At 54.1% G+C, this 21,124-nt stretch overlaps 3 protein-coding genes and 1 long non-coding RNA gene across 7 annotated transcripts in view; 2 read left to right on the top strand and 2 right to left on the bottom strand.

Moving 5' to 3' along the window:
* Positions 1-1,249: 1,249 nt before the first annotated feature.
* On the top strand, positions 1,250-4,461 carry CDK4 (cyclin dependent kinase 4). Of its 3 annotated transcripts, XM_049625855.1 has the most exons (8): positions 1,250-1,681; positions 2,132-2,368; positions 2,527-2,662; positions 2,780-2,959; positions 3,082-3,191; positions 3,447-3,497; positions 3,634-3,769; positions 4,039-4,461. In XM_049625855.1, exons 2-8 carry the CDS (start codon positions 2,151-2,153, stop codon positions 4,129-4,131), a joined length of 924 nt encoding a protein of 307 aa, XP_049481812.1. In that variant the 5' UTR covers positions 1,250-1,681; positions 2,132-2,150; the 3' UTR covers positions 4,132-4,461. The 3 variants fall into 3 exon arrangements, with proteins under 3 accessions (XP_049481812.1, XP_049481811.1, XP_049481813.1); XM_049625854.1 differs by having other exon boundaries at positions 1,250-2,368; XM_049625856.1 differs by having other exon boundaries at positions 1,253-2,368; positions 2,780-2,947.
* A 195-nt stretch (positions 4,462-4,656) lies between these two features.
* Positions 4,657-7,747, bottom strand: TSPAN31 (tetraspanin 31). 2 transcript variants are annotated; one of them, XM_049625857.1, is made up of 6 exons: positions 7,202-7,747; positions 6,538-6,705; positions 6,187-6,267; positions 5,725-5,856; positions 5,298-5,411; positions 4,657-5,185 (listed from the first exon to the last, which is right to left on the bottom strand). In XM_049625857.1, the coding sequence occupies exons 1-6, from the start codon at positions 7,262-7,264 to the stop codon at positions 5,111-5,113; spliced, it is 633 nt and encodes a 210-aa protein (XP_049481814.1). In that variant the 5' UTR covers positions 7,265-7,747; the 3' UTR covers positions 4,657-5,110. The 2 variants fall into 2 exon arrangements, with proteins under 2 accessions (XP_049481814.1, XP_049481815.1); XM_049625858.1 differs by lacking the exon at positions 5,298-5,411.
* An 848-nt stretch (positions 7,748-8,595) lies between these two features.
* LOC125919260 (uncharacterized) lies at positions 8,596-9,845 on the bottom strand. Its single transcript, XR_007456696.1, has 2 exons — positions 9,763-9,845; positions 8,596-8,873 (listed from the first exon to the last, which is right to left on the bottom strand). It is a non-coding gene; the product is annotated as an uncharacterized LOC125919260 (long non-coding RNA).
* A 3,578-nt stretch (positions 9,846-13,423) lies between these two features.
* Positions 13,424-21,124, top strand: part of LOC125919867 (arf-GAP with GTPase, ANK repeat and PH domain-containing protein 2-like) — a 27,547-nt gene continuing 19,846 nt past the window's right edge. Inside the window, 12 exon segments of the mRNA XM_049626694.1 lie at positions 13,424-14,223; positions 14,225-14,954; positions 16,639-16,697; positions 17,294-17,381; positions 17,565-17,650; positions 17,798-17,945; positions 18,971-19,105; positions 19,432-19,541; positions 19,942-20,100; positions 20,262-20,348; positions 20,436-20,540; positions 20,985-21,120. Of these exon segments, the coding sequence (XP_049482651.1) occupies positions 13,777-14,223; positions 14,225-14,954; positions 16,639-16,697; positions 17,294-17,381; positions 17,565-17,650; positions 17,798-17,945; positions 18,971-19,105; positions 19,432-19,541; positions 19,942-20,100; positions 20,262-20,348; positions 20,436-20,540; positions 20,985-21,120 (2,290 nt within the window). The 5' untranslated portion in view covers positions 13,424-13,776.

The following is a 21,124-nucleotide window of genomic DNA, read 5'->3' as shown; positions in this document are numbered from 1 at the left end:
TTCAGACCTTGAGGACTTTCTTTCCTGTGTCCCAGCTGCCCTTGCCAGCAAGGGCCCAGAGCTACAACTACCAGAATGCAAAGAGGGGGAATCTGTACTGACCTGTATTCCATTTTGCCCTGTAGCATAGTTTATATTCATCTCAAGCCTGAACTCTTACATCCTCTGCAGGATGGTTGAGGAGAATAGAAGTTAAGATGGAAAGAGTGGCAAACAGAGTTATAAAATGGTTTCAGATTTTAGACAATTTCTCACAAATGAGACACTGATCCTTTCCCTCCTTATTCCCATTCCCCTGAAGGGTTAAGAGATAAATAAGGAAGTTAAAGCCAGTAAGACAAGGAAAGTCAGAGAAACCTGTCTGTTGTCTACCTAGGTGTCTGCGAATAGAGGCCATTTGGAAAAGTCTGTGTTCTGGGTGGGAGCAAGGGCTAAGAAAACTTGCATTGGGGAAAAGAGAGAAGCAGAATGACCCCAAACAAGGAATCGCAAGGTTTGTAGACAAGCACAAATCATGTCTTAGGTGGTGGTAGTGGTGACTCCTTCACACATGCCCACTGCTGTATCTATCTATATAAAATGTATAAAATGTATACATATGTATACACATATACAAACACATATATATCCTAGCATCTTAGTGCTAGAAAGAACCTTAAAGGTTAAACATTCCTGTCTCTTGCTCATTGATAACTTATCTGCCAGAAAGCACTCCCAATTTTAACACTCCCAAGAAAGGGTAGAAGTTGGGAGGAGAGGAGGGCATTACCTTGCCACTCTTCCTGTTGGATCACTGCATTAATCTGTCTTCCATCAATTATTTAACACTAGTTTTGCCCTCGGATGGGTATTGTCTACTCTGTTTTATACGACCACACTGTTGGCTACATCTTTACAGACAGCCTCATCATTACTTTAAAGGGCTAGTGACTGAGACACCAAAAAACCCACACACAAACAAAAACCCTGCATACACACACAGGAAGCAAGCACTCAGAAAAATTTGTTGAATGAGTGAATGAATGAAACAAAGCCGCAAATGAGAGTATGTTTTACGTTGGCTTCAAAGCAGAAAGGCGACCGCGCCACGTCTCGCCCCCTCCCCGCCAGACCACCATATAGTGAGATGTGCAGTGAGACTGGAGAAGTGCTCAGGCTCGGCCTGCAGCCCCGAGTTGGGATCTGGGTGGCCCAGGTTGCCATGGCACCGCATTGGACTCCACCCTCTCTTGTCTTCCTCTCACCCTCCCCCCCGCCAGGGTCTGGCAGTCAGTCACGTGCCCTGCCGCGTAACCACACCTCTGCTCCTCAGAGCTAAGTCAAGCGGTCACGTGTGATAGCAACAGATCACGTGGCTGCCATTGCTCCTCCGCCCCTTTCTCCTCCCCGCCCCCTTCCCGGTCAAAGCCTCTCCTGGCTGCTCCTCTGCGCATGAGTGTCTCTCGTACGTGCCCCGAACGTCCGGCGTTCGCCCCGCCCCTCCAGTTTCCGCGCGCCTCTTTGGCAGCTGGTCACATGGTGAGGGTGGGGGTAAGGGGGCCGCTCTAGCTTGCGGGCTGTGTCTATGGTCGGGCCCGTAGCGTCCAGCTGCACCGGACAGAGCTCGAGTGTATGGCGCCTCAGGATCTGGCTCCGGGGCCCCGATAACGGGCCGCCCCCGCAGCTCCCGGCACGGAGTGAGGTAAGTATAGACCCTTCCCAGGAATGGGGACCATTTTCGTCCTGCACGGCTTCCTACACGAGCAAGTTATGGAAGGATGGCTCGAGGGCGGGAAGTGGGGCAGGGTGTAATTTGTTCCTTTGTGGTCATATGGAGGTGTCATTTTAGGGACTGGATGTCGGATCTTCGACGCAGGGGGTGTGTCGTGTGAGATCAACCTTGTGCGGGGCGCGATGGTCTGTCCCAAAGGAAGAGGAATTTTTTATTTTAGGGCTTCACGTGGCTGGAGGGGTTGGAGTTAGGGTCATTGTGTTACCTGAGGGGCCAGCCTCGTGGAAGATTGGGGAAGGGACGGGATGCTGATGGTGGTGTCTTTGTAATGTCTTTTGTGGGAGTCACTTTATTGCTGCAGGCTTACACCATCTGAACTTTGGAAGGGATTTTCAGTGGCAGGAGTCTCTGTGATTGTAGGGTCTCCTCTGATCTGAGAATGGCTACTCCTCGATATGAGCCAGTGGCCGAGATTGGTGTTGGTGCTTATGGAACTGTGTACAAGGCCCGTGATCCCCACAGTGGCCACTTTGTGGCCCTCAAGAGTGTGAGAGTCCCTAACGGAGGAGGTGCTAGCGGGGGCCTACCCATCAGCACAGTTCGTGAGGTGGCCTTACTGAGGCGGCTGGAGGCTTTTGAACATCCCAATGTTGTCCGGTAAGAAGAGGTGGAGGGTTGGGAGTGGGTAGTAAAGGGGAAAAGGTAACCTAAAGGTGGGGAGTGATGGTCAGAAGGGAAGTGGGGACCCTGAGGAAATAGGGGAGGCCATCGGGTACAAAGGGATTGATCAGTGAGTGACCATTTGTTCTGGCCAGGCTGATGGATGTCTGTGCCACTGCCCGAACTGACCGAGAGACCAAAGTGACCCTGGTGTTTGAGCATGTGGACCAAGACCTAAGGACATATCTGGACAAGGCACCCCCACCAGGCTTGCCAGTGGAGACTATCAAGGTGGGTAGGGTGGGTAGACACTGAGAGGTACATCGAGACCTTTGTGGTAGAACCTGTTGTGATTTCAGGTATGGTGTCTAGTTTCTAGTTCCTGTGTGTTTCCCCCTTCCAAACTAGGATCTGATGCGCCAGTTTCTAAGAGGCCTAGATTTCCTCCATGCCAACTGCATTGTTCATCGAGATCTGAAGCCAGAGAATATTCTGGTGACAAGTGGTGGGACAGTCAAGCTGGCTGACTTTGGCCTGGCCAGAATCTACAGCTATCAGATGGCACTTACACCCGTGGTCAGTAGAAAGGTGGGGGTAGGGGAGTGGCTGACCATAGCAATTGAGAAGTCATGTGTTTTGTGACTTTAATTTACCAGTTGTGGTTCATGGTAACCCATACAATCCTCATCCGCTTTTCTTATTCCCATTAGGTTGTTACACTCTGGTACCGTGCTCCGGAAGTTCTTCTGCAGTCTACGTATGCAACACCTGTGGACATGTGGAGCGTTGGCTGTATCTTCGCAGAGATGTTTCGTCGCAAGTATGAGACCCAAGTATCCTGAACTATCTTGAGTTTCCCAAATCTCTTAGTCGTAAACCGCATCCACTCCCTGCCCATTGTTTCACTTAAGTACTCTTGACCATTTTGTCCCTAACCAGGAACTCTCAAATGGCCTGGAATTAGGAACTTCATAGCCCCATATTCTCTATACCCTCTGTTTTGAGCCACTAGCAATAATTATTCCACTACCAGATCTTTGAAAATGACTGCTCCCTGTGTCCTTTCTCACCTTAGGCCTCTCTTCTGTGGAAACTCTGAAGCTGACCAGTTAGGCAAAATCTTTGAGTAAGTGACCAGCATGGGGGAAAAGAATTTTCCATTTTGAATCTTTCTGCTAAGCCCTGGATGGCAACTGGCTCTGCCCCTGGAAATGGGGGCTGGAGAAGGACCCTCTTGACCAGAGTTCTCCTGCTCCCCATAGCCTGATCGGGCTGCCCCCAGAGGATGACTGGCCCCGAGATGTGTCTCTGCCCCGAGGAGCCTTTTCCCCCAGAGGACCCCGTCCAGTGCAGTCAGTGGTACCTGAGTTGGAGGAGTCTGGAGCACAGCTGTTGCTGGTACTAGGCTTGCGCATGGGCACGGGCACAGGGGAGGTTGGGGAGGAAAACAGAGCAGTATAAAAGGGACTTAAACTGTCATGGCAACTAAGACTTGGTTGGAGTATGGGCTAGTTTTTAATGTTGCCGTGAATAGGCCATCCACAAAGAGGGATGTAGAATATACGCCATCCTAGGTATTATTGGGGGTGAGCAAAAGTCTTTTTGTTTTATTTCATTTTATTTTTTTTTGTTTTCACGGTCTTTTGATTTTTGCCTCCACTTCTCAGGAGATGCTGACTTTTAACCCACACAAGCGAATCTCTGCCTTCCGAGCCCTGCAGCACTCTTATCTACAAAAGGCAGAAGGTAACCCAGAGTGAGCGGTGGAGTGGCTGCAACAGGACCGAGAGAAGAAAAGCCGTCGTCTCCCTTCCTTTGAACACTTGAGTGGAGAGCCCCCCAACTGAGAAGGCGACCTCAGCTTCATCGCTGAGGCTGTGGAAACTCCTCCCAGCTCTTCAGAGAGTATTTTGCTGCCTTAATGACATTCCCCTCCCATCCCATCCCTCCTTTTGAACCTTATCCTTCCCCTGCCCGTCTCCCCCCCCCCCCATTTCCATACACCAAGGGGTATCTTCCTTGTTCTCCCCCTTCCTATCTTGATATTGGGATCTTTTTTTATACAGGAAAAACAAAACAAAACAAAGAAATACGGTCTTTTTTTTTTTAAATATTTCATCTTCTGAGGGGCTTTGTCATTTGGGGATTTGGAAAAACCATTTGGAAGATGGAACTTCACTATAGAATCTTGAAAGATTCTCCCCAGGTCAGTCACAGAGCCTATGTAGGCAGTGGAGCCCAACCGGCAAGAGAGAAAAAAAAGGCACTTAAGTTGCTTCTTTGAATGTGGAGTTTAAATGGCTTTTATTTTTATATTCACTGAATTCCCCACACTGGGTCCTACTTATTGTAAGAAAGAGTTCTTGATGGTTTTTCCTGGCTGTCCCTGATTTACCCTTGGAGCCAGCCATGCCAAGATGTGTTGAGGTGGTCCAGCATGTGGAAGGGAAAAGAGGGAAAGTAGAGCCAGGAAGGACTCCAATCCCCATCCCATTTCATGCACTCCTAGGAGCTTCCCATATCCACTTAGAGAGAGAGGAAGTTGCTCTTTATTCCTTATAATCTTGCTCCCCCTAAACATGTCAAGGCACACAGCCTGGCTGTTCAGTCATCTTTGGGGGATGTGACAAAGGGCCTTTCCTTTTTCTCAAAAAGGGCTATAGGCCCTAGGTTTTCCCTAAGGGCGGAAAAGCTTAGGGAGAACAGAGAGCAGGAGAGAAGTCAGAAGGATCCAGAGTCTCATAGAAAGGCACTGGGGTTAGCTCGAGGATCCTTCTGATTCCGAAATCGCATTGCTAGCCAAACACCAAGGATCTGTAAAAAGCAAAGGGAAAGAAATTATCACCAATTCTGAATCTCTGGAGCTAAGACCTACAGGTATAGAGAAAGACTTACAGACACATAAGAGAGAAGTGGAGAATGTTACCTCTGTAAAGCTAAAGAAGAGTCCAACACCCCCCAGGATTTTCAGGGCTTCGTCTGAATGCTTAAGAAACTTTTCTCCACACATCTGGCACGTGGAGCTCCGGCTCTTGCAGATCTGAGGGTAAAACGTGTGTATGTGTGTGTGTGTGTGTGTGTGTGTGTAGGATGCACAGTTGCTAGGCTGCCCTATCCCAACACTAATGGTGAAGGGCCCCAGAAATTTTTACTAGTTTCTGATTATTCTCCTACAGCCTGAAATCTCACTTGACTAATTCTCTACCCTTTGTATCCATCCCTTCCCCCCCAGCACACAGCAAAAGAGCTGCTAGAGAGAGACAATCCCATTCAAACTCTTAAATCTGCCAATTTGGGCATTGTCCTTAACCAGCTTTCCTACCAACACCGCCCCTCCCCCCAGCACAACTCACTGCAGTGCAGAAAGCATAGTCCTGTTGATACAGGGTTGTGAGGTTGAACAAGCCACAACAATCAAAACTTCTTTCCAGTTCATCCCGGGTCTTGTTGCTCATGACCCACCAAGACGCATTGATGACATCTGTCTGGAGAATATAGGCAGAGGGAAATTATTGGATGCTCCTAACCTGAAGGTCCTCCTACATCCTGACCTCAAATACCTCAATTTCCCTATTCCAGCAAAGGGAGTCAACATCCCTCAGAAATAAGGGTTTATTATACAGAAAATGATAAAAATCCACCTCAGGTTTTGGGAAATTAGCCAGATTTCCCAGAGGAAGCAAATGGCTCAAGAGTCTGGAAGTGGGCCTACTAAGAGGTCCAGACTTAGGGGAGGGGAGTAGGGGAGAGGGGGAGAGGAGAGGGAGAGGGGAGAGGGGGAAAGAAAGCAAGTACTTGAAAGGGCATCCACTTACCTGTTTGCTTCGGTTAATAGCAAGACATGAGCAAGAGATCCCAAACTGGAAGATGAAGACCAAACCGAGGATGATCATGTACTGAGAGGAAGAGTTACAGAAAAAAAAAAAAGGCCTAGATTCCTTTATGTTGCACCTACAATAACGATCTGATCTCACCTGTTCGTAGAACTTCTATAACCACGTTAGTTGAAAAGAATAAAATCAGCTCTGGTTTCATAAAGTATGGCATAAGGCAGGGCAAGGAGACACGTCCCCAAGATCATTCAAGTCTACCCTTTCCAACATTCCTCCTAGCGGATTCAGCCCTCCCCAAAGCCCGGGTGCTCCCATCACTTAAGGTCAGGATACAAAGAATAGCAGTACTTGGTGGTGGTTGACAGCACCCACCAGTCCAGCCACCGCGATGAGAAGAAGGAAGACTCCCACAGCAATGACTCCTCCGATGATGTGGATGCTGGACACCAGACCCAGGCCCTTACCCCAAGCAGCCACTCCAATGAGCAACAAGCCTACCAGCTACAGGAAACAGAGCACGTTACATCTCAAAAGAATTCTAGCGTGCAGCACAGCCAAAAGCCTTAAAGGGAGTCTTGGACAAAGAAGAACTGGGCTTGCGTGAACGAAGGAGAGGAGGTGTATGCTCCCACTGGAGATCAGAATGACTGGGACAGGGGTGGGGGCAGCAGGCAGAGAGTCTATGTATATAAAAAGGAACCTGTAGTTTCATCCATCACTTCTATTTTGAGAGAAACAAATTCACAGGAAGGAGGGATTGGCCTTTATACCCACAGCCTTCAGTTCATTCCCCCCACCCCCAGACAAACCCTCAGATCACCGGAAGTCTCCCCTCTTCCCACGGAAGTCCCCTGGAATTCCCTCTTCGCCGGAAGTTCCCGGGAATTTTCCCGGAACCCCCAGTACACCCCTCTTCCCACCGGAAGTCCCCTAGAGATTCTTCCCACTCCTCTTTCCGCCCTGAAGCTTCTCCCCCCACCCCCCTCCAAAACCTCACCATGTAGACCACGTTCAGCGCGCACAGCGCATTCTTGGAGCAGGCAAAGCCACCGCAAACCATCTCCCCAGCTTTGGGGACCCAAGTGGTCCCAAGGACTTGGGGGGAGGGTCTTGGGGACCGTCTTCTTGGACCCCGACAGCTTCTGTCTCTTTAAATCGAGTCCAGCCAAACCCAATTCTCTGCGCCTGCACCGTCCCACCCCTGCCTCTGGATTGGAGAAACTCGGGGCTAATCCAGGACGTCGATGGTCTGAATGCCAATCAGTCTGCATTGCGTCACTAATCCGCCTGCCGGCCCCTCCTTTAGGTTCTTTATTGGCTGAAACTTAAAACTGGGGGTAGGGCTTCCATAGATTCTCATAGGGACCCGAGCATAAACTTCAAAACCCCGGATTGAAAGCGGAGCTTTCTGTGGCCGCAGCTGGAAGAGGGCTAATGCGAGGAAGGAGGCCCAGGAGAAACCCAGTGGAAGAGCGAGTAGGTGCGGCTTGGAGGGCAGGGCCCAAAGGCTCCTCCCCTCGAGGGAGCGCCCTTCCCCGCCCCTTTCCCCTTGTCCTGCAGTGATCTCATGATGACGACATTGTCGGTTGTTATTGCGTCACACTCGAGAACACCCAGAGGAGCAAAACATCGAGCTATTTAGCCCGGCCACAGAAGCCCTGGGTTCCGCACAGCAACATCCAGCAAATCGTCACGCGTTTGCAGGTGTGTCCACTAGTACACATATCCTCTTCCATATCCTCTCGTAGCTGGGTGTGAATATGCTATAAATACAGTGTGCAAAACAGCCGCCTCGGGCCAGAACATTTCTGTAGTGATAAAGCCACAAGTGCAGATATGAGTGTACTCGGTGTCGGTGTCTTCAGAACACATGCCTGATCCAGGGCTTGCAAAAAAAAAAAAAAAAAAAAGCCAAAGGGAGGGGTCTGGAATATGAATAAATATGAGAGGAAGGAGGAGTCTCCACATTTTCACTCTGAAGGTGGGCATAGAGGTTGATCAATATGCTTATTACTGAATAAATGCTTTTCACGGAGATGAGAAAAGGCATAATTCTTCTTTTCCAAGAGAAACAGTGGTAATGGGAACACAAACGAAAAACCTCCCTTCAACCCCACGGGATGATTTCAGTTTGTATGTACTTAGATTCTAGGACTGCATGAGCAGTAAATCTTAACTGCTACAGTCAGATTGCACGGGTTCCAACTTTGCCACTTACTGGCTGTGTAACCTTTGGCCCATTACTTAAGCTCTCTTTGCACGTTTCCTCATCTGTAAATGGGGATAAATAACAATACACCTGTCTCTTGGGTTGTTAGGAGAATTGAATGAGTTAATATATGCAGAATGCTTATGACATTACCTGGCATATAGTAAGCACTCAATGTTCGCTATTATAATCAGGCTGTTTTATAAGTTCCAGTAGATAAACCCAACTCCGATTCCCTTGTCTTTAACTATACAATAAAAAATCCATAGTTATAATCTGCTATCCTTCACAAATTAATGTCAAGAAGGTATGCAGGCGAAGAGACATTTGGCAGGCCCAGAAAGGTTTGAGTCCTGAAGCAAAGCGATTAGATCACACTAGCCACTGTTTTCTCCCAATATCTCCCCTGTGTCTTCATTCTGTTCTTCAATTCCTCATCCACCCTCTTCTCTTTCAGGTCCTACATCAAGGGCAAGACAGTGGTATTAGGGATAAGGGAAACTGACTGGCAAGCATCTTGGTTGGGGGAGTATAGTGAAAAGAGTATTGGAGTTATAATCAGAAGACCTAGACCCATGGGGCGCCTGGCTGGCTCAGTCAGTGGAACGTGCGGTGCTTCATCTCAGGGCCGTGAGTTCGAGCCCCATGTTGGGTGTAGAGATTACTTAAAAATAAAACCTTGAAAAAAGAAGGAGACCTAGACCCACAGATTTGTTTCACCTCACACTGGCCTCTCAGAGCTTCGATTTCCTTTCCTGCACCCCTGGGGCCTGTCATGAAGACAACATATTTGAAAGTGTGTCGTAAACTATTAAGTGTTATAGATAATTATTATGAAAGTAATTGAGCAGAGAGCCTGGTGGTTTTGTCTGGTTAGAATTACTGTTCTCCTCCATAACCTGTTCTCCCCATAACTACTTGGCCTTTTAAAAGGTGCTTACCGTGGGGTGGCTGACTAAGGAAGGGTTATGGAGCAAACTGTAGGTATGCAAGCTCTTTGGATGTGTGGGGTGGGTGGTGGGTACAATCGTAAGCTGGAATGAAGGGCTGTAAGAGTGAGACCGAGTGTGTACGCGTTCCTGTCAGAGTTTGAGACTGAACACAAATCTGTTGGTCACCAAGAGTTTGGGATTGCACCCAGGGCCTGGCTTGCCACATTCTCCTAGCACCAACACCCATCTTAATTAGCTACCTCCCACAGGAGGCCCTAGGATCCTTGTTAAGGTCTCTCCATCCACCTGGCTGGGGGAATCATAGCAGGGCTGGCTGGCAAAGTTGATGAGCCAACGCTAGAGGGGGTGGGAGGTGCAGGAGGTAGTGCTGTCCCGGGCTGTGGGTTTGAAACTCACCAGTCAGGAAGTGAGGCCGACAGACGGAAGGGCGGGCAGGAGCGGTGAGCTCTGAGGCACAGCAGAAGGGGCCTTCTGGGGTTTGGGGACTGCAGGGCCATGGGCTTCAGGACCAGAAGTTGCTGTTAGCCTGCCAAGACAGGTCTGGGCAACATGCATGCCCAGAGGCAGTTGGCTGTTGCTGCAGTGAGAGCAGAAGTCAGACGACACGAGGTGGCCAAGCAGTCTCTAAGCCGCCTCAGGAAGCTGGCAGAGAGGGTGGGCGACCCTGAACTTCGAAACAGCATCCAGGCCTCACTGGACAGTGTGCGAGGTAAGAGAAGGGTTAGCTCCAAACTTGGGTGTGTCGGGGACCAGCAGGGGGATAGAAGGGCTTGCTGTGTCACACGTCACTTCCCAATCAGCCACTTCCTAGTCCTCTAGATGGAGCTGGGACTCGGGGGAAGAACACATTTGGACACGATGGAAAAAGATATGGGAGGTGTCATTCTCCCTCTTTCCCCAATTCTGATCCTTCTCCCAGGGGATCAAAATACAAGTCACTGCTGAGCTGACCTTCTTGGCAATGGAGAAGTGGGTGAGCATGGGGAAGAGAGGCTGTGACAGACCCATGGTAGACTTGGACCCTGCCTGGGGAGTCCAGGGCAGGAAGCAGTATGGGGCAGGAGGTTCTGGGACTGGATAATGTGTCCATTCCCAGGACCCACAAAGGATCGGTGACCTCTTGTTCTCCAGCTGTAGAGAGAAACACACACACATTGAAAATACACCACACAGAGAATCTCAGGCCCCCAGGCACACACTGCCACTCCTACTACATGCTTTGCACAGCTAAAGTGCAAAGAAGTCCCCAGGGCTCTTTTCGGTCCCCTCTCTTCCCTATGCCCCTGTTCCTGTCCTCCCCACCACCCCCAGCACACACACCTTCCGCTCTACCTCCTTAGTGCCATTAGAACAAGTGATGACAACACAGGGAGGAAGTGCTGCCATGGCAACACCATCCGCCACATCCTCCTGCCCACCCCAACCTTCAATCCTGTGGTGGGGCCCCAGCAGGAACAGCTACTCCATATCCACAAGGCTCCACCACTAGGGAACTGGTGGAACTGAAAGTGGTCTCCAGCCTGTTGTCATCCCATTTACCTCTGAGGTGGCAAAGAACGACAAAAGCCAGCTATGTTGTCCGTGAAAGGTGTCTGGGAAGAGCACATCCTTCATCATATCCTGGTCTCTCCCAGCTGCTCCATTCTTAGCGGCCTACTTGGGGTGGGGGTGGGGGGTCGAGAGGCCATTCTTTCCATGAGGGATACCTCCTGCCAGCCTTCTCTGACTGCAGAGGTCACCAGACCGTAACTTGGAGAAGGAACATTTGATTCGGGTTCCTCAGGGGACAGTCTGATCCCCTTCCCGTTGCCTTTCTGAGGCTAGTGCCCCTCTCATCTCCTGTCCCCCCCACCCTTTGCTGAGAACAACCACTGGCAGGTGCCTTACCTACAGCCTCAGTGGTGGAAAGACCACATGGAGGGAGTGGCCCCATGGGGCCTCCCAGGGGAGGAACTCCAAGCCCCATCCCAGTAGAAAAGAAAGAGGGGGAGGAAAAAGGTTTAGTCCAGGTAGAGAAGCTCCACTTAGCTCTGGAGAAGGAGGGAGTGAGGAGGGGTGGAGGCTGAAATCTCCCAGAAGACTCCGCTCTTCATTAGCGAGTTGTTCAACTCCTCTAAGAGTCAGGATTCTGTTCCCACTGAACATAAAGGAAAACTGAGGCCACCAAAGGAAGGAAGGAAAATTAAGGCAGAATCAACAAAACTCCCTCACCCTCTCAGAAAATTCAGAAAAGGCTACTGAAGAGTCTCCTGTCCTGGGAATGGTGTCATCCCAGAGTGGGGTGGAGAGAGGGGGTGCTGACCTCAGGACTGGACCCAAGAGGGATTGGGTACAGGTCTCAGGGAGAACAAAGGGCATCCAGCATCCTGGTACCGCCCCCCCCCTCACCCCCTACCAGGCCAAGCACGCTGTCGGCTCCTGCCTCCTAGAGCCACCCACGCCAGCACTTATTATAGTCTCAGCTGCGTCAGGAGGGTGGGACGCCAAATTAGGGGAACACTGAGACTCCCCGAGTGGGGGGGGGTGAGGGGGGTGAAGGGGAGTGGGTTGGGGGGGGTGTCTCCAAGCCTGTGGGAAGGCCTCCCACCACTCAGGCCCATTCCTGCCAAGTCTCACTCAGCCTCTGTTCCCTATGGGCCTAACGCCTTCAGCCTTCTCCCCCGGGTAGAGGACAGTGAGTCGAACTCCAGGGTCCCTGGAAGGGTGGTAGACACAAAGCCGACAGACGTTTTCCATTCTATCTCCTCTTTAACCTTCTAAAAGAGCTCCACCTTGAAAACCTCAGGAGACTGAATGGGAACCCAAAAGATGCCGCCTCCCACCTCAACTGAAGGGGTCCTTGTATTCAGGGGTGCTAAAAACCTCACATGTGGGTAATCAGGTTTGAGGATGGTGCCTTCCTTAACCCCAATCCCCTGGCAGATCCCCCCCCACCCGCCATACACACCGATTCTCCTCTCTGCTTATCCCCGCTGATTCGGAGGCACTCTTGGAGCTATGGTTGCTATGGAGACTGGATGCATTTTGGTATGGGGGGTGTCAATCTGTAGACATATTCCTTCTCCTTCCACCTCAAGCTGGAGCCTTTGACTCACTTTTTGGCCTGGGGTCCTGGAGCCCTTAGATCTCTCCCCTCCTAAGGCACCCCCCTCCTTCCTACCCTGCTAAATTCCATGTTTGTCCCCATCCCCAGGGAACACTTTACAAGTTCACTTTGGGACAGTTGGGCTCAAGTCGTGGCCCGACCAATGCATCGCCCTGCGGAGGGTGGGGGTGGGCGAGGCGGCTGGGTGATGGGGAAAGGAACAGCGTGCAATTACCTGGGGGAGACAAGGGGTACTGGGAAAGGGATTTCAGGCCTCCCCATTTCCCTACTTCAACTTCCCCCAAATTGGCAGTGACCCCCTAAATTCGCTCCGTTTCCCCCTCGGACTGTCCACCCACGAACTGATTTTTTACCCTGGTCCCTAAATGACACACCCAACAGTCGCGCTCCCTAACCGTGGTGTGCTAGGGGAGGGGGCTAGATTGTTGGAGTAGGTGAGTCCAAGTTCTAGGAAATCCAGCCCAGGATTTGGGAGGGAAATCCAGTCCTGGATTTTGTACCGCCTTCTCAGACAGCGGAGCTGGTGGAGAGAAGGTTGGGGGGGAGATAGGGTGGGGGGGGCGGGGGGCCGCCTCCTCCTCAATGTGAGGGGAGCGCCCGGACACAGCGCGCATCCGGACCGAGCCGAGCCCCGGCGAGCCCCCCGGACCCTTCGCCGGGATCTCACGCCCCTTCCTTCCCAGACCCCAGACCCGTGGGTTCCCACCCCCTAAGGCTTCCCTCCTTCCTCCCCCGCCGGCGCCTGTATCTCCATCCCCAGCATCCTCCCCGCGCCCCTGCGAATCCCCCGCACGACCAGCTCATTAGCTTCCCACCTTCCTACAGACCCCCCTCCCCGACCCCCATCCCCGGCCCCTGTCCCCTGAGTCCCCATTCCCCGCCCCTGCCTCCCCCGCAGCGGCTCTTCTTCTTCCCCAGCCTCGGGTCCCCCTTTTCTGCCCCCTTTTCCTCCCTCTCCCCTATTTGCCCCCACTACTGTCCTCCCCGCCCTCCTCCGCCCATCTCGGCGCCCCCACCCAGGCCGGGGTGCAAGGTCCGGCGCGCCTCCCTGGAGCAGCACCAAGGTCCCGGGGCTCCAACGGGGTGGGGGCGCAGGGCGGGGAGCATGGGGAGGGGGCGCCCCGTGTGATGGGAGGGGGGCGCAAGCGGAGGCGGCGGAGGCGGCGGCGACAGCGGAGCCGGGCTGGGGGCTCAGCGGGGTCCGGGGGCTGGGGGCAGCGAGCAGGGCGGCCCCATGGCCGGGCCCCCCTGAGGCAGTCCGGGGGAGTCCCCTCCCCTCCCCAGCTCGGGGGTCTCGGGGCCCCATGAGCCGGGGCGCGGGCGCTCTTCAGCGCCGGACAACGACCTACCTCATCTCGCTGACCCTGGTCAAGCTCGAGTCGGTGCCTCCGCCGCCGCCTTCTCCGTCTGCGGCCGCAGCCGGCGCCCCCGGGACCAGAGGTGCCGAGACCGGGGATCCTGGCAGCCCCCGAGGCGCGGAGGAGCCGGGCAAGAAGCGGCACGAGCGTCTCTTCCACCGGCAGGATGCGCTGTGGATCAGCACGAGCAGCGCGGGCGCCGGGGGCGCCGAGCCCCCCGCCCTGTCCCCGGCTCCGGCCAGTCCGGCCCGCCCCGTCTCCCCCGCTCCCGGCCGCCGCCTCTCCCTTTGGGCCGCCCCTCCGGGGCCCCCGCTCTCCGGGGGGCTGAGCCCTGACCCCAAGCCCGGGGGCGCCCCCACCTCCCGGCGCCCCTTGCTCAGCAGCCCGAGCTGGGGGGGGGCCGGAACCTGAAGGCCGGGCTGGCGGCGGCGTCCCAGGCTCGTCCTCCCCGCACCCGGGCACCGGCAGTCGGAGGCTCAAGGTGGCGCCTCCTCCGCCGGCTCCCAAGCCTTGCAAGACCGTGACCACGAGTGGCGCCAAAGCCGGCGGGGGCAAGGGCGCGGGTAGCCGCCTGTCATGGCCCGAAAGCGAAGGCAAGCCCAGGGTCAAGGGGTCAAAGAGCAGCGCGGGGACTGGAGCTTCTGCCGCCGCCGCTACCACCAACGCCGCGGCCGCCGCCGCCGCCGGGGGAGGAGGAGCGGCAGCCACGACCTCTGGTGGGGTCGGGGCTGGGTCCGGAGCCCGAGGGAAGCTGTCCCCTCGGAAAGGCAAGAGTAAGACCTTGGACAACAGTGACTTGCACCCGGGACCGCCTGCTGGTTCTCCTCCTCCGCTAACCCTCCCAGCAACCCCGGCTCCAGCCGCTGCTGTCACCGCCGCCTCCGCGCAGCCCACTGGGCCTGCACCTCCAATCACTCTAGAGCCTCCAGCTCCAGGGCTGAAACGGGGCCGGGAGGGGGGCCGAGCATCCACTCGAGATCGCAAGATGCTCAAGTTTATCAGCGGCATCTTCACCAAGAGCACAGGGGGGCCTCCTGGCTCCGGGCCCCCTCCCGGACCCCCGGGCCTATCTTCTGGCAGCGGGTCCAGGGAGCTGCTGGGCGCAGAGCTCCGCGCCTCCCCTAGTGAGTAGGACCAGGGCCTGAGAACAGGGAGGGGAGGGCATGTGGAATGAATGCTCAGCTTGCGGTGGAGGAGAGGTGTGCAAGATTGAACTAAGGAAGCTTCTCTCTTGGGTGGGGGGATGAACCAAATTCACTCCACTTCCAAAGACTAAGGGGTTCTGAAAGGAGGTGGGTAGCTACCTTGTGCGACCTGAGAGATGCCTTGATTTCAGAGGGACTCAGAACGCCTCAGAGTTTTTTGGGAAAATAATGCCCTTGGTCGGAGTGACTGTAGGAAATCGCTCCCAGAGAAGGCTCAGACCCCACTTCCAGTCTCAGCTGGACTCTGGGAGCGTGGGAACAGAGCTTTGCCTTGCCCGGAGGGATATTGAAGGGGAAGGGAATAAAACAGCCTCAGTTTCTCTTGAGCGCTTGGGGCAGGTGGCAGGAGAGTGACCTTGCAGGCAGCTGCTCGCCAGGGATAGGTCTTCCCTGGGCTGAGACCAGGCTAGTGAGGCAGCAGGGAGGGACTCTAGTTTCTTTCCGTGCAGTGAAGGTGGATTGGGCAGTACGGGAGTGCGTGGGGGCTGGAACGTGATGAATACTTGAACATGAAGTGAGAGGGGGCGGATGGGAGGCCTCACTTCCCACAGCCCACCCTGTCCCCAGAGCGGCGTTGAAACCCCCAGGGGGCTGCCCTGGAGTGACTCAGGGGGACGGAACTGCAGCAAAGGCAATTTTTACCCCCCAGAGACTTGGGAGGGGGTACCGAGAAGGTACTGGTTTTTTTCGGGGGAAGGGTGTCTTTATTTATTTATTTTTATTTTTATTTTTTTCTGGAAGAAACAGGCTAGGGACTCTTGGTGCGGCTCACACTCCCCGGAGGGGAGGCGGGTTCGGGAGCGGGGGCGGCCCCCGAGGTTTGGCTCTGGAGCGGGTGGGAGCAGATGGCTCCGGATCCCAGAGTTCCCGCCGCAGCTGCGGCGCCCCGGGAACGTCCGGCCAGTGTCAGGCGCGGGGGCTGGACCGGCGGGCGGAAGGAGCATCGTACCCCCGCCCCCAGGCCTGTGGCTTCTCCCGGCCAGGAAACTGAGCCCTTCCCCACACTTCTTTCAGATGGTGCTTGTGGGGAAGGTGTGGGAGAGGGAAGCATAGACAAATCCAAGCTCCACTGCTCGGGCTGTAGGAAGCGGTCTGGGCCACCATGCTGTTGACCTTGAAAAGGGGGAGGGACATCCCTCAGTTTCTCTCTTGTGAAGTGGAGATTGAGGAAGACCCACTCCTTTCCATGTCCCAGCCCCTCCTCCCAGGATCTGCCCGGGAATCCAAGTCAGGCCGGCAGGGAGGAGACCCTCTTCCGTGCTTCCACAGGGAAAAACCCACCACTGTCAGAACCCTGGTCCCCCATCTGGGGCAGGGACTTACGTTTGGGGATGTGCTTTAAGGGAGATGCCAACTGAAGTATTTTTGTCTAGCTGGCTCCGTTGCTAAGCAACCACTGAGCGGCAGCAACAGCTGTGGGGAGAGCAGCGGCTAGGATGGGAGGACTGGGGACCACTCTTAAACCTAGCCTTTCTACATAGTTCTCCGGCCCAGCCAGAGTCCTGGGGGTTAAGGGAAGCTGAAAAAGGAGGAGGGGTGGCTGACGGGTGGGGATGCTCCTGGGCCTGCAACATCCTCTCTTATGGCTCCTTTCCTATTACAGAAGCTGTGGTCAATAGCCAGGAATGGACTTTGAGCCGCTCCATTCCTGAACTGCGCCTGGTAGGTAACCTAGTCCCTTAGTCTGTCTGAGGGCCAACATCCCACCCACCTCACTCAAGTCTCTCCCCTTCATCTCTTCCCTTCCCTGTCTCTGTGGGAATGGGGAATAGTTTTCCAGTTCTCCTGAGATCCTGCCTTCGTAGCACTTTCCTGGGGCTTGATCTATCCTTACAACTTTTTCTTCTCTAGTCTCTTTTTTCTTGTTTGTCCACGGTCCTCCTCCAGGCTTCTCCTCATTTCTGGCATCTCCCCTTTAGCTTTTCATGTTCTGTTGCACAGAATTGGGTAAAACTTTCCAACCAGTGTCTAGGGCTGTGACGTGACCACCCCCCCCCCCCACACACACACACATACACAACAGTACTGGGTTGCTGAAAATCGTCAGCCTGTGGTCCACTTTGAGCTTGGGATCCTTTCTTACCATGCTCATCTGATCTTCCCGAACGCCCTCACCTGACCCACCATCATCTGGTCCCTGCTGGCTCCTGCTTGGATGATTTAACACTGCCAGTCTTTGAGTTCTCTGGAGCGTTCAGGCCCAAGCATTTGGCCTCCTTTTAATCCTCACCATCTCTACTCCACAATCTTGTTCTCAGGGCGTGCTGGGCGACGCCAGGAGTGGGAAGTCATCGCTCATCCACCGATTCTTGACTGGCTCATACCAGGTGCTGGAGAAGACAGAAAGTGAGTTCTCAGGAGCCATAGGAAGCTAAGGCTTTGGGTCAGGAATCCAGGATCAATGACTAGGCAGCTTTGGAGACCTCTGGAGGAAAGGATGCAGCCATAATAGCTAAAGTACAAGAAGCATGGGGAAGCTTCGTGACCTGTGACCCCTGACCTACTACCACTTCCAACCCTCCTGGACAGGTGAACAACACAAGAAAGAGATGTTGGTGGATGGACAGACTCATCTGGTGTTGATCCGAGAGGAAGCCGGGGCACCTGATGCCAAGGTGAGAGCTAAGGTGTTGGGGTAGACAGGCTGACTGGGGTCGGCAGGGGCAGAGAGAGAAAGCTCTAGTTCCCCAGACCTCCCTGGGCATCATGTCCAGAGGAGTGGACTTGTCTGACCCTCCCTTTGCTCCCTCACGCCCCGCAAGTTCTCAGGCTGGGCAGATGCTGTCATTTTGGTCTTCAGCCTGGAGGATGAAAACAGCTTCCAGGCCGTGAGCCGTCTCCATGGGCAGCTGAGCTCCCTTCGGGGGGAAGGACGAGGAGGCCTGGCACTGGCACTGGTGGGGACACAAGGTAAGGAGGGTCTGGGGAAGCACGGCTTTCAGGGGAGTCCTTGAGACGGCTGCTGAGGTGCTGCCCAACATAGGTGAGAGCATGGTGAGGTGTGGAAATGGCCCCTGGGACTGCAGTAACCCCCTGGAAGGAGGCTGGTCTCCAAATAAGGGAGCCATTAAACCAAAAAACCAAAGCAAACAAACAAAAACAAAAACAAAAACATCCCTGGGTCTGAGCAGAGAAAAGAGGACTCTTCAGGAAGGAAGGGACAGCTATCACAGCAATCTCCATTCCTCTGAGATGTCACTCACCTTGTGTTCTCACACTGTCATTTCCTGTCACCACCCTGGGAAACAGAAAATCTCAGGCTCCGGTGTGGACAGGAGCCTTCCACCTTTCCCTTGCTTCAGCTGGGTCAGGCGGACACCTTTCAGAGGAACGTATCTAACAAAGAGAAAGCACGAATGAAATGATGGCGAAAATAAAGGGGGCAGAGAATTTTTATAGAATTGTAAAATTCTCACAGAAGTGATTCAGAGGCGCTCAGATGCCACCATGGCCCCGTACCCACCGGTATTGAGCTGGCAGGACTTTCTGTCTGGAGGCCTATGCTGCAGGGGCCTGTTTCCACCTGCCGCTTGCCTCCTGGTTCCTTGCTGCTGAGGGAACAGTCTACCTGTTGCCCGTGGACATTCAGCCTTTTCCTAGTTCACACACCAGATGACCTCCCACTCAGGTCAGGGCTCACTGGGTTTGCAGGGCAGGGCGATGGTCACTTGTGAGTCTCAGCCACTTCAGACCTTGTCAGGAAACTCTGCTCACCTCTCGAGTATTCTTTGAAGACACGTGCACAGAGCTCACCCAGCCTTCTCATACCGCAGCTGGGCTTGTGAGCCAGGCCCCGCATTCGAAGAGGAGGGAATATTCTCTCATAACCTGTCCTTAGTGGGCCCAGCCTGGGACTGGAGCCAAAGGGAAAAGAAAGTAGGAAAAGTGGCGGGAAGGCTCCCTCGTCCGATCCTGCCCCTTTCCTGTCCCCTCAGACAGGATTAGTGCTTCCTCCCCTCGAGTGGTGGGCGATGCCCGGGCCAGGGCTCTGTGCGCGGACATGAAACGCTGCAGCTACTATGAGACGTGCGCCACCTACGGGCTCAATGTGGACCGGGTCTTCCAGGAGGGTGAGCACGGTGACTCCCTGGACACGTGGGAAGCCAGGAGCTGAGGGCCTGGGGTATTCTTTGGGCATCGAGGCCGCTCCCAGTGAGTGACGGGAAATTAGCCTGCATGGGAGGGAGGAGGGATCAGAGAGGTCAGAGAAGGTGTGCTTAATACCCACATGGTCTTTCTGGGCTGAATGAGCTGCTCAGGCTACAGGTGGCATGAAGGCCATGGTAAAGTTGGCGCCGGTGTTATCTCCTGGGGAGTTCTCAAAACTGGGCAACAGAGGCAGGGGGTCTTGGGTATCTGCCCCGTTCGTGCATCCTTCCTCTCTCCCTTCCTTCAGTGGCCCAGAAGGTGGTGACCTTACGAAAACAGCAACAGCTTCTGGCTGCCTGTAAGTCCCTGCCCAGCTCCCCAAGCCACTCAGCTGCTTCCACTCCTGTAGCTGGACAGGTGAGTTGGGGTTTCAGGGTCCACAGCTGGTAAGATGCAGAGGAGGGGCTGGTGATCCAAGAACAGGTACAGAGGACCTAAGGAGGTGGGGGAGGGGGACAAATGGATATGGCAGTGACACCATTTTTTAAAAAGGGCACTGGGCTGGAAATCAACCAGGTTTGAAATGCTGTAATGTCCTCGAGCACCCATACCTCCCAAGGTTTCAGGAAGATCATACGGCATGATACTTGCAAAACCTAAGGCACTATGACAGTGAGGAGTTTTATTATTAATAATAATACAAGTAAACAGTGATGAGATCAAGGAGTGTCTCAAATCCCTCATAACTAGATGTAACTCTAGCTTGGTGGGGCGGGAGCATCTCAACTGTTCTGCTGACTCCTTCATCGACCCCCAGGCTAGCAATGGGGGCCACACTAGCGACTACTCTTCCTCCCTCCCATCCTCACCCAATGTTGGTCACCGGGAGCTCCGAGCTGAGGCAGCTGCAGTGGCCGGATTGAGCACTCCAGGGTCCCTGCACCGGGCAGCCAAGCGCAGGACCAGCCTTTTTGCGGTATTGGACACGATGACTCCCCCATCCTCCTGTTCCCTGTTCCCTGCCCATCTTCCCTGGTCCCTAGACTCCTCTGTCGGGCCCATTTTCATCGTCTTCCCCATCCTTCCATCAGTGGATCCCTCTATCCGTTCTCTAACTGATGCCAATAACCATTCCAGAATCGTCGGGGCAGTGACTCTGAGAAGCGCAGTTTGGACAGTCGGGGAGAGACAACAGGGAGTGGGAGAGCCATCCCCATCAAACAGGTGGGTGGTCCAGGGGCTGGGGGCAGGCTGGGGCAGGTAGCTGGTCTTGACTGGCTTTCCTCCCACATGTCTCTTTCCATACTCCAGAGCTTCCTACTGAAGCGAAGTGGCAACTCCTTGAACAAAGAATGGAAGAAGAAATACGTGACCCTGTCCAGTAACGGCTTCCTACTCTACCACCCCAGCATTAATGTGAGTGGCAAAGATTGGCTGGACCACACTGGCTGGCCTTGGACACCCTTCCGCCTCTACTGGTCTGCGCTCTCACACATGTAAATGTCATTTCTGGGCAAGCCCTGGTCCTGTTCTCTTAAGTTCAGCAGCCATGTGTGAGGCATCCACCGTGCACCCATGCTGGAGATGGGAAAGTAAAGACATCTCCCCAGGAACTTGCAGTCTAGTGGGAGAGCATGGAGGAAGGACCTCCACCGGGTCTGCCATCCAGGGAATACTTTCTGGAGGAGATAGTCGCAGGCCAGATCTGTTGGGCCCATCCCCTAGAAGCTCGTCCCAACACAGGCAGCCCCCAACACGGTGTCCCCTCTCTAGGACCTCTCCAGCCCATACTCTTGGCCACTTCCCAGCAGCACCAAGGACCTCAGCCTTTCCGTACTCTCAACCCCTGTCCCCCTCCAGGATTACATCCACAGTACCCATGGCAAGGAGATGGACTTGCTACGAACGACAGTCAAAGTCCCTGGTAAAAGGCCCCCAAGAGCCATCTCTGCTTTTGGCCCCTCAGCCAGCATCAACGGGTTGGTCAAGGACATGAGCAC

The sequence above is a fragment of the Panthera uncia genome, chromosome B4, assembly GCF_023721935.1.
Source record: "Panthera uncia isolate 11264 chromosome B4, Puncia_PCG_1.0, whole genome shotgun sequence".
Taxonomy (NCBI): domain Eukaryota; kingdom Metazoa; phylum Chordata; class Mammalia; order Carnivora; family Felidae; genus Panthera; species Panthera uncia.
This window is presented reverse-complemented; position numbering and strand designations above follow the sequence as displayed.

Bases quoted from the DNA above. Each gene is read 5' to 3' on its own strand.
- CDK4 (XM_049625855.1), top strand. From the start codon at position 2,151: ATGGCTACTCCTCGATATGAGCCAGTGGCCGAGATTGGTGTTGGTGCT. The intron at 2,369-2,526 runs GTAAGAAGAGGT...TGTTCTGGCCAG, and splicing joins GAACATCCCAATGTTGTCCG to GCTGATGGATGTCTGTGCCA. The intron at 2,663-2,779 runs GTGGGTAGGGTG...CTTCCAAACTAG, and splicing joins TGCCAGTGGAGACTATCAAG to GATCTGATGCGCCAGTTTCT.
- TSPAN31 (XM_049625857.1), bottom strand. From the start codon at position 7,264: ATGGTTTGCGGTGGCTTTGCCTGCTCCAAGAATGCGCTGTGCGCGCTG. The intron at 5,857-6,186 runs GTAAGTGGATGC...TATATTCTCCAG, and splicing joins CTATTAACCGAAGCAAACAG to ACAGATGTCATCAATGCGTC. The intron at 5,412-5,724 runs GTGAGTTGTGCT...TTTTACCCTCAG, and splicing joins ACTATGCTTTCTGCACTGCA to ATCTGCAAGAGCCGGAGCTC.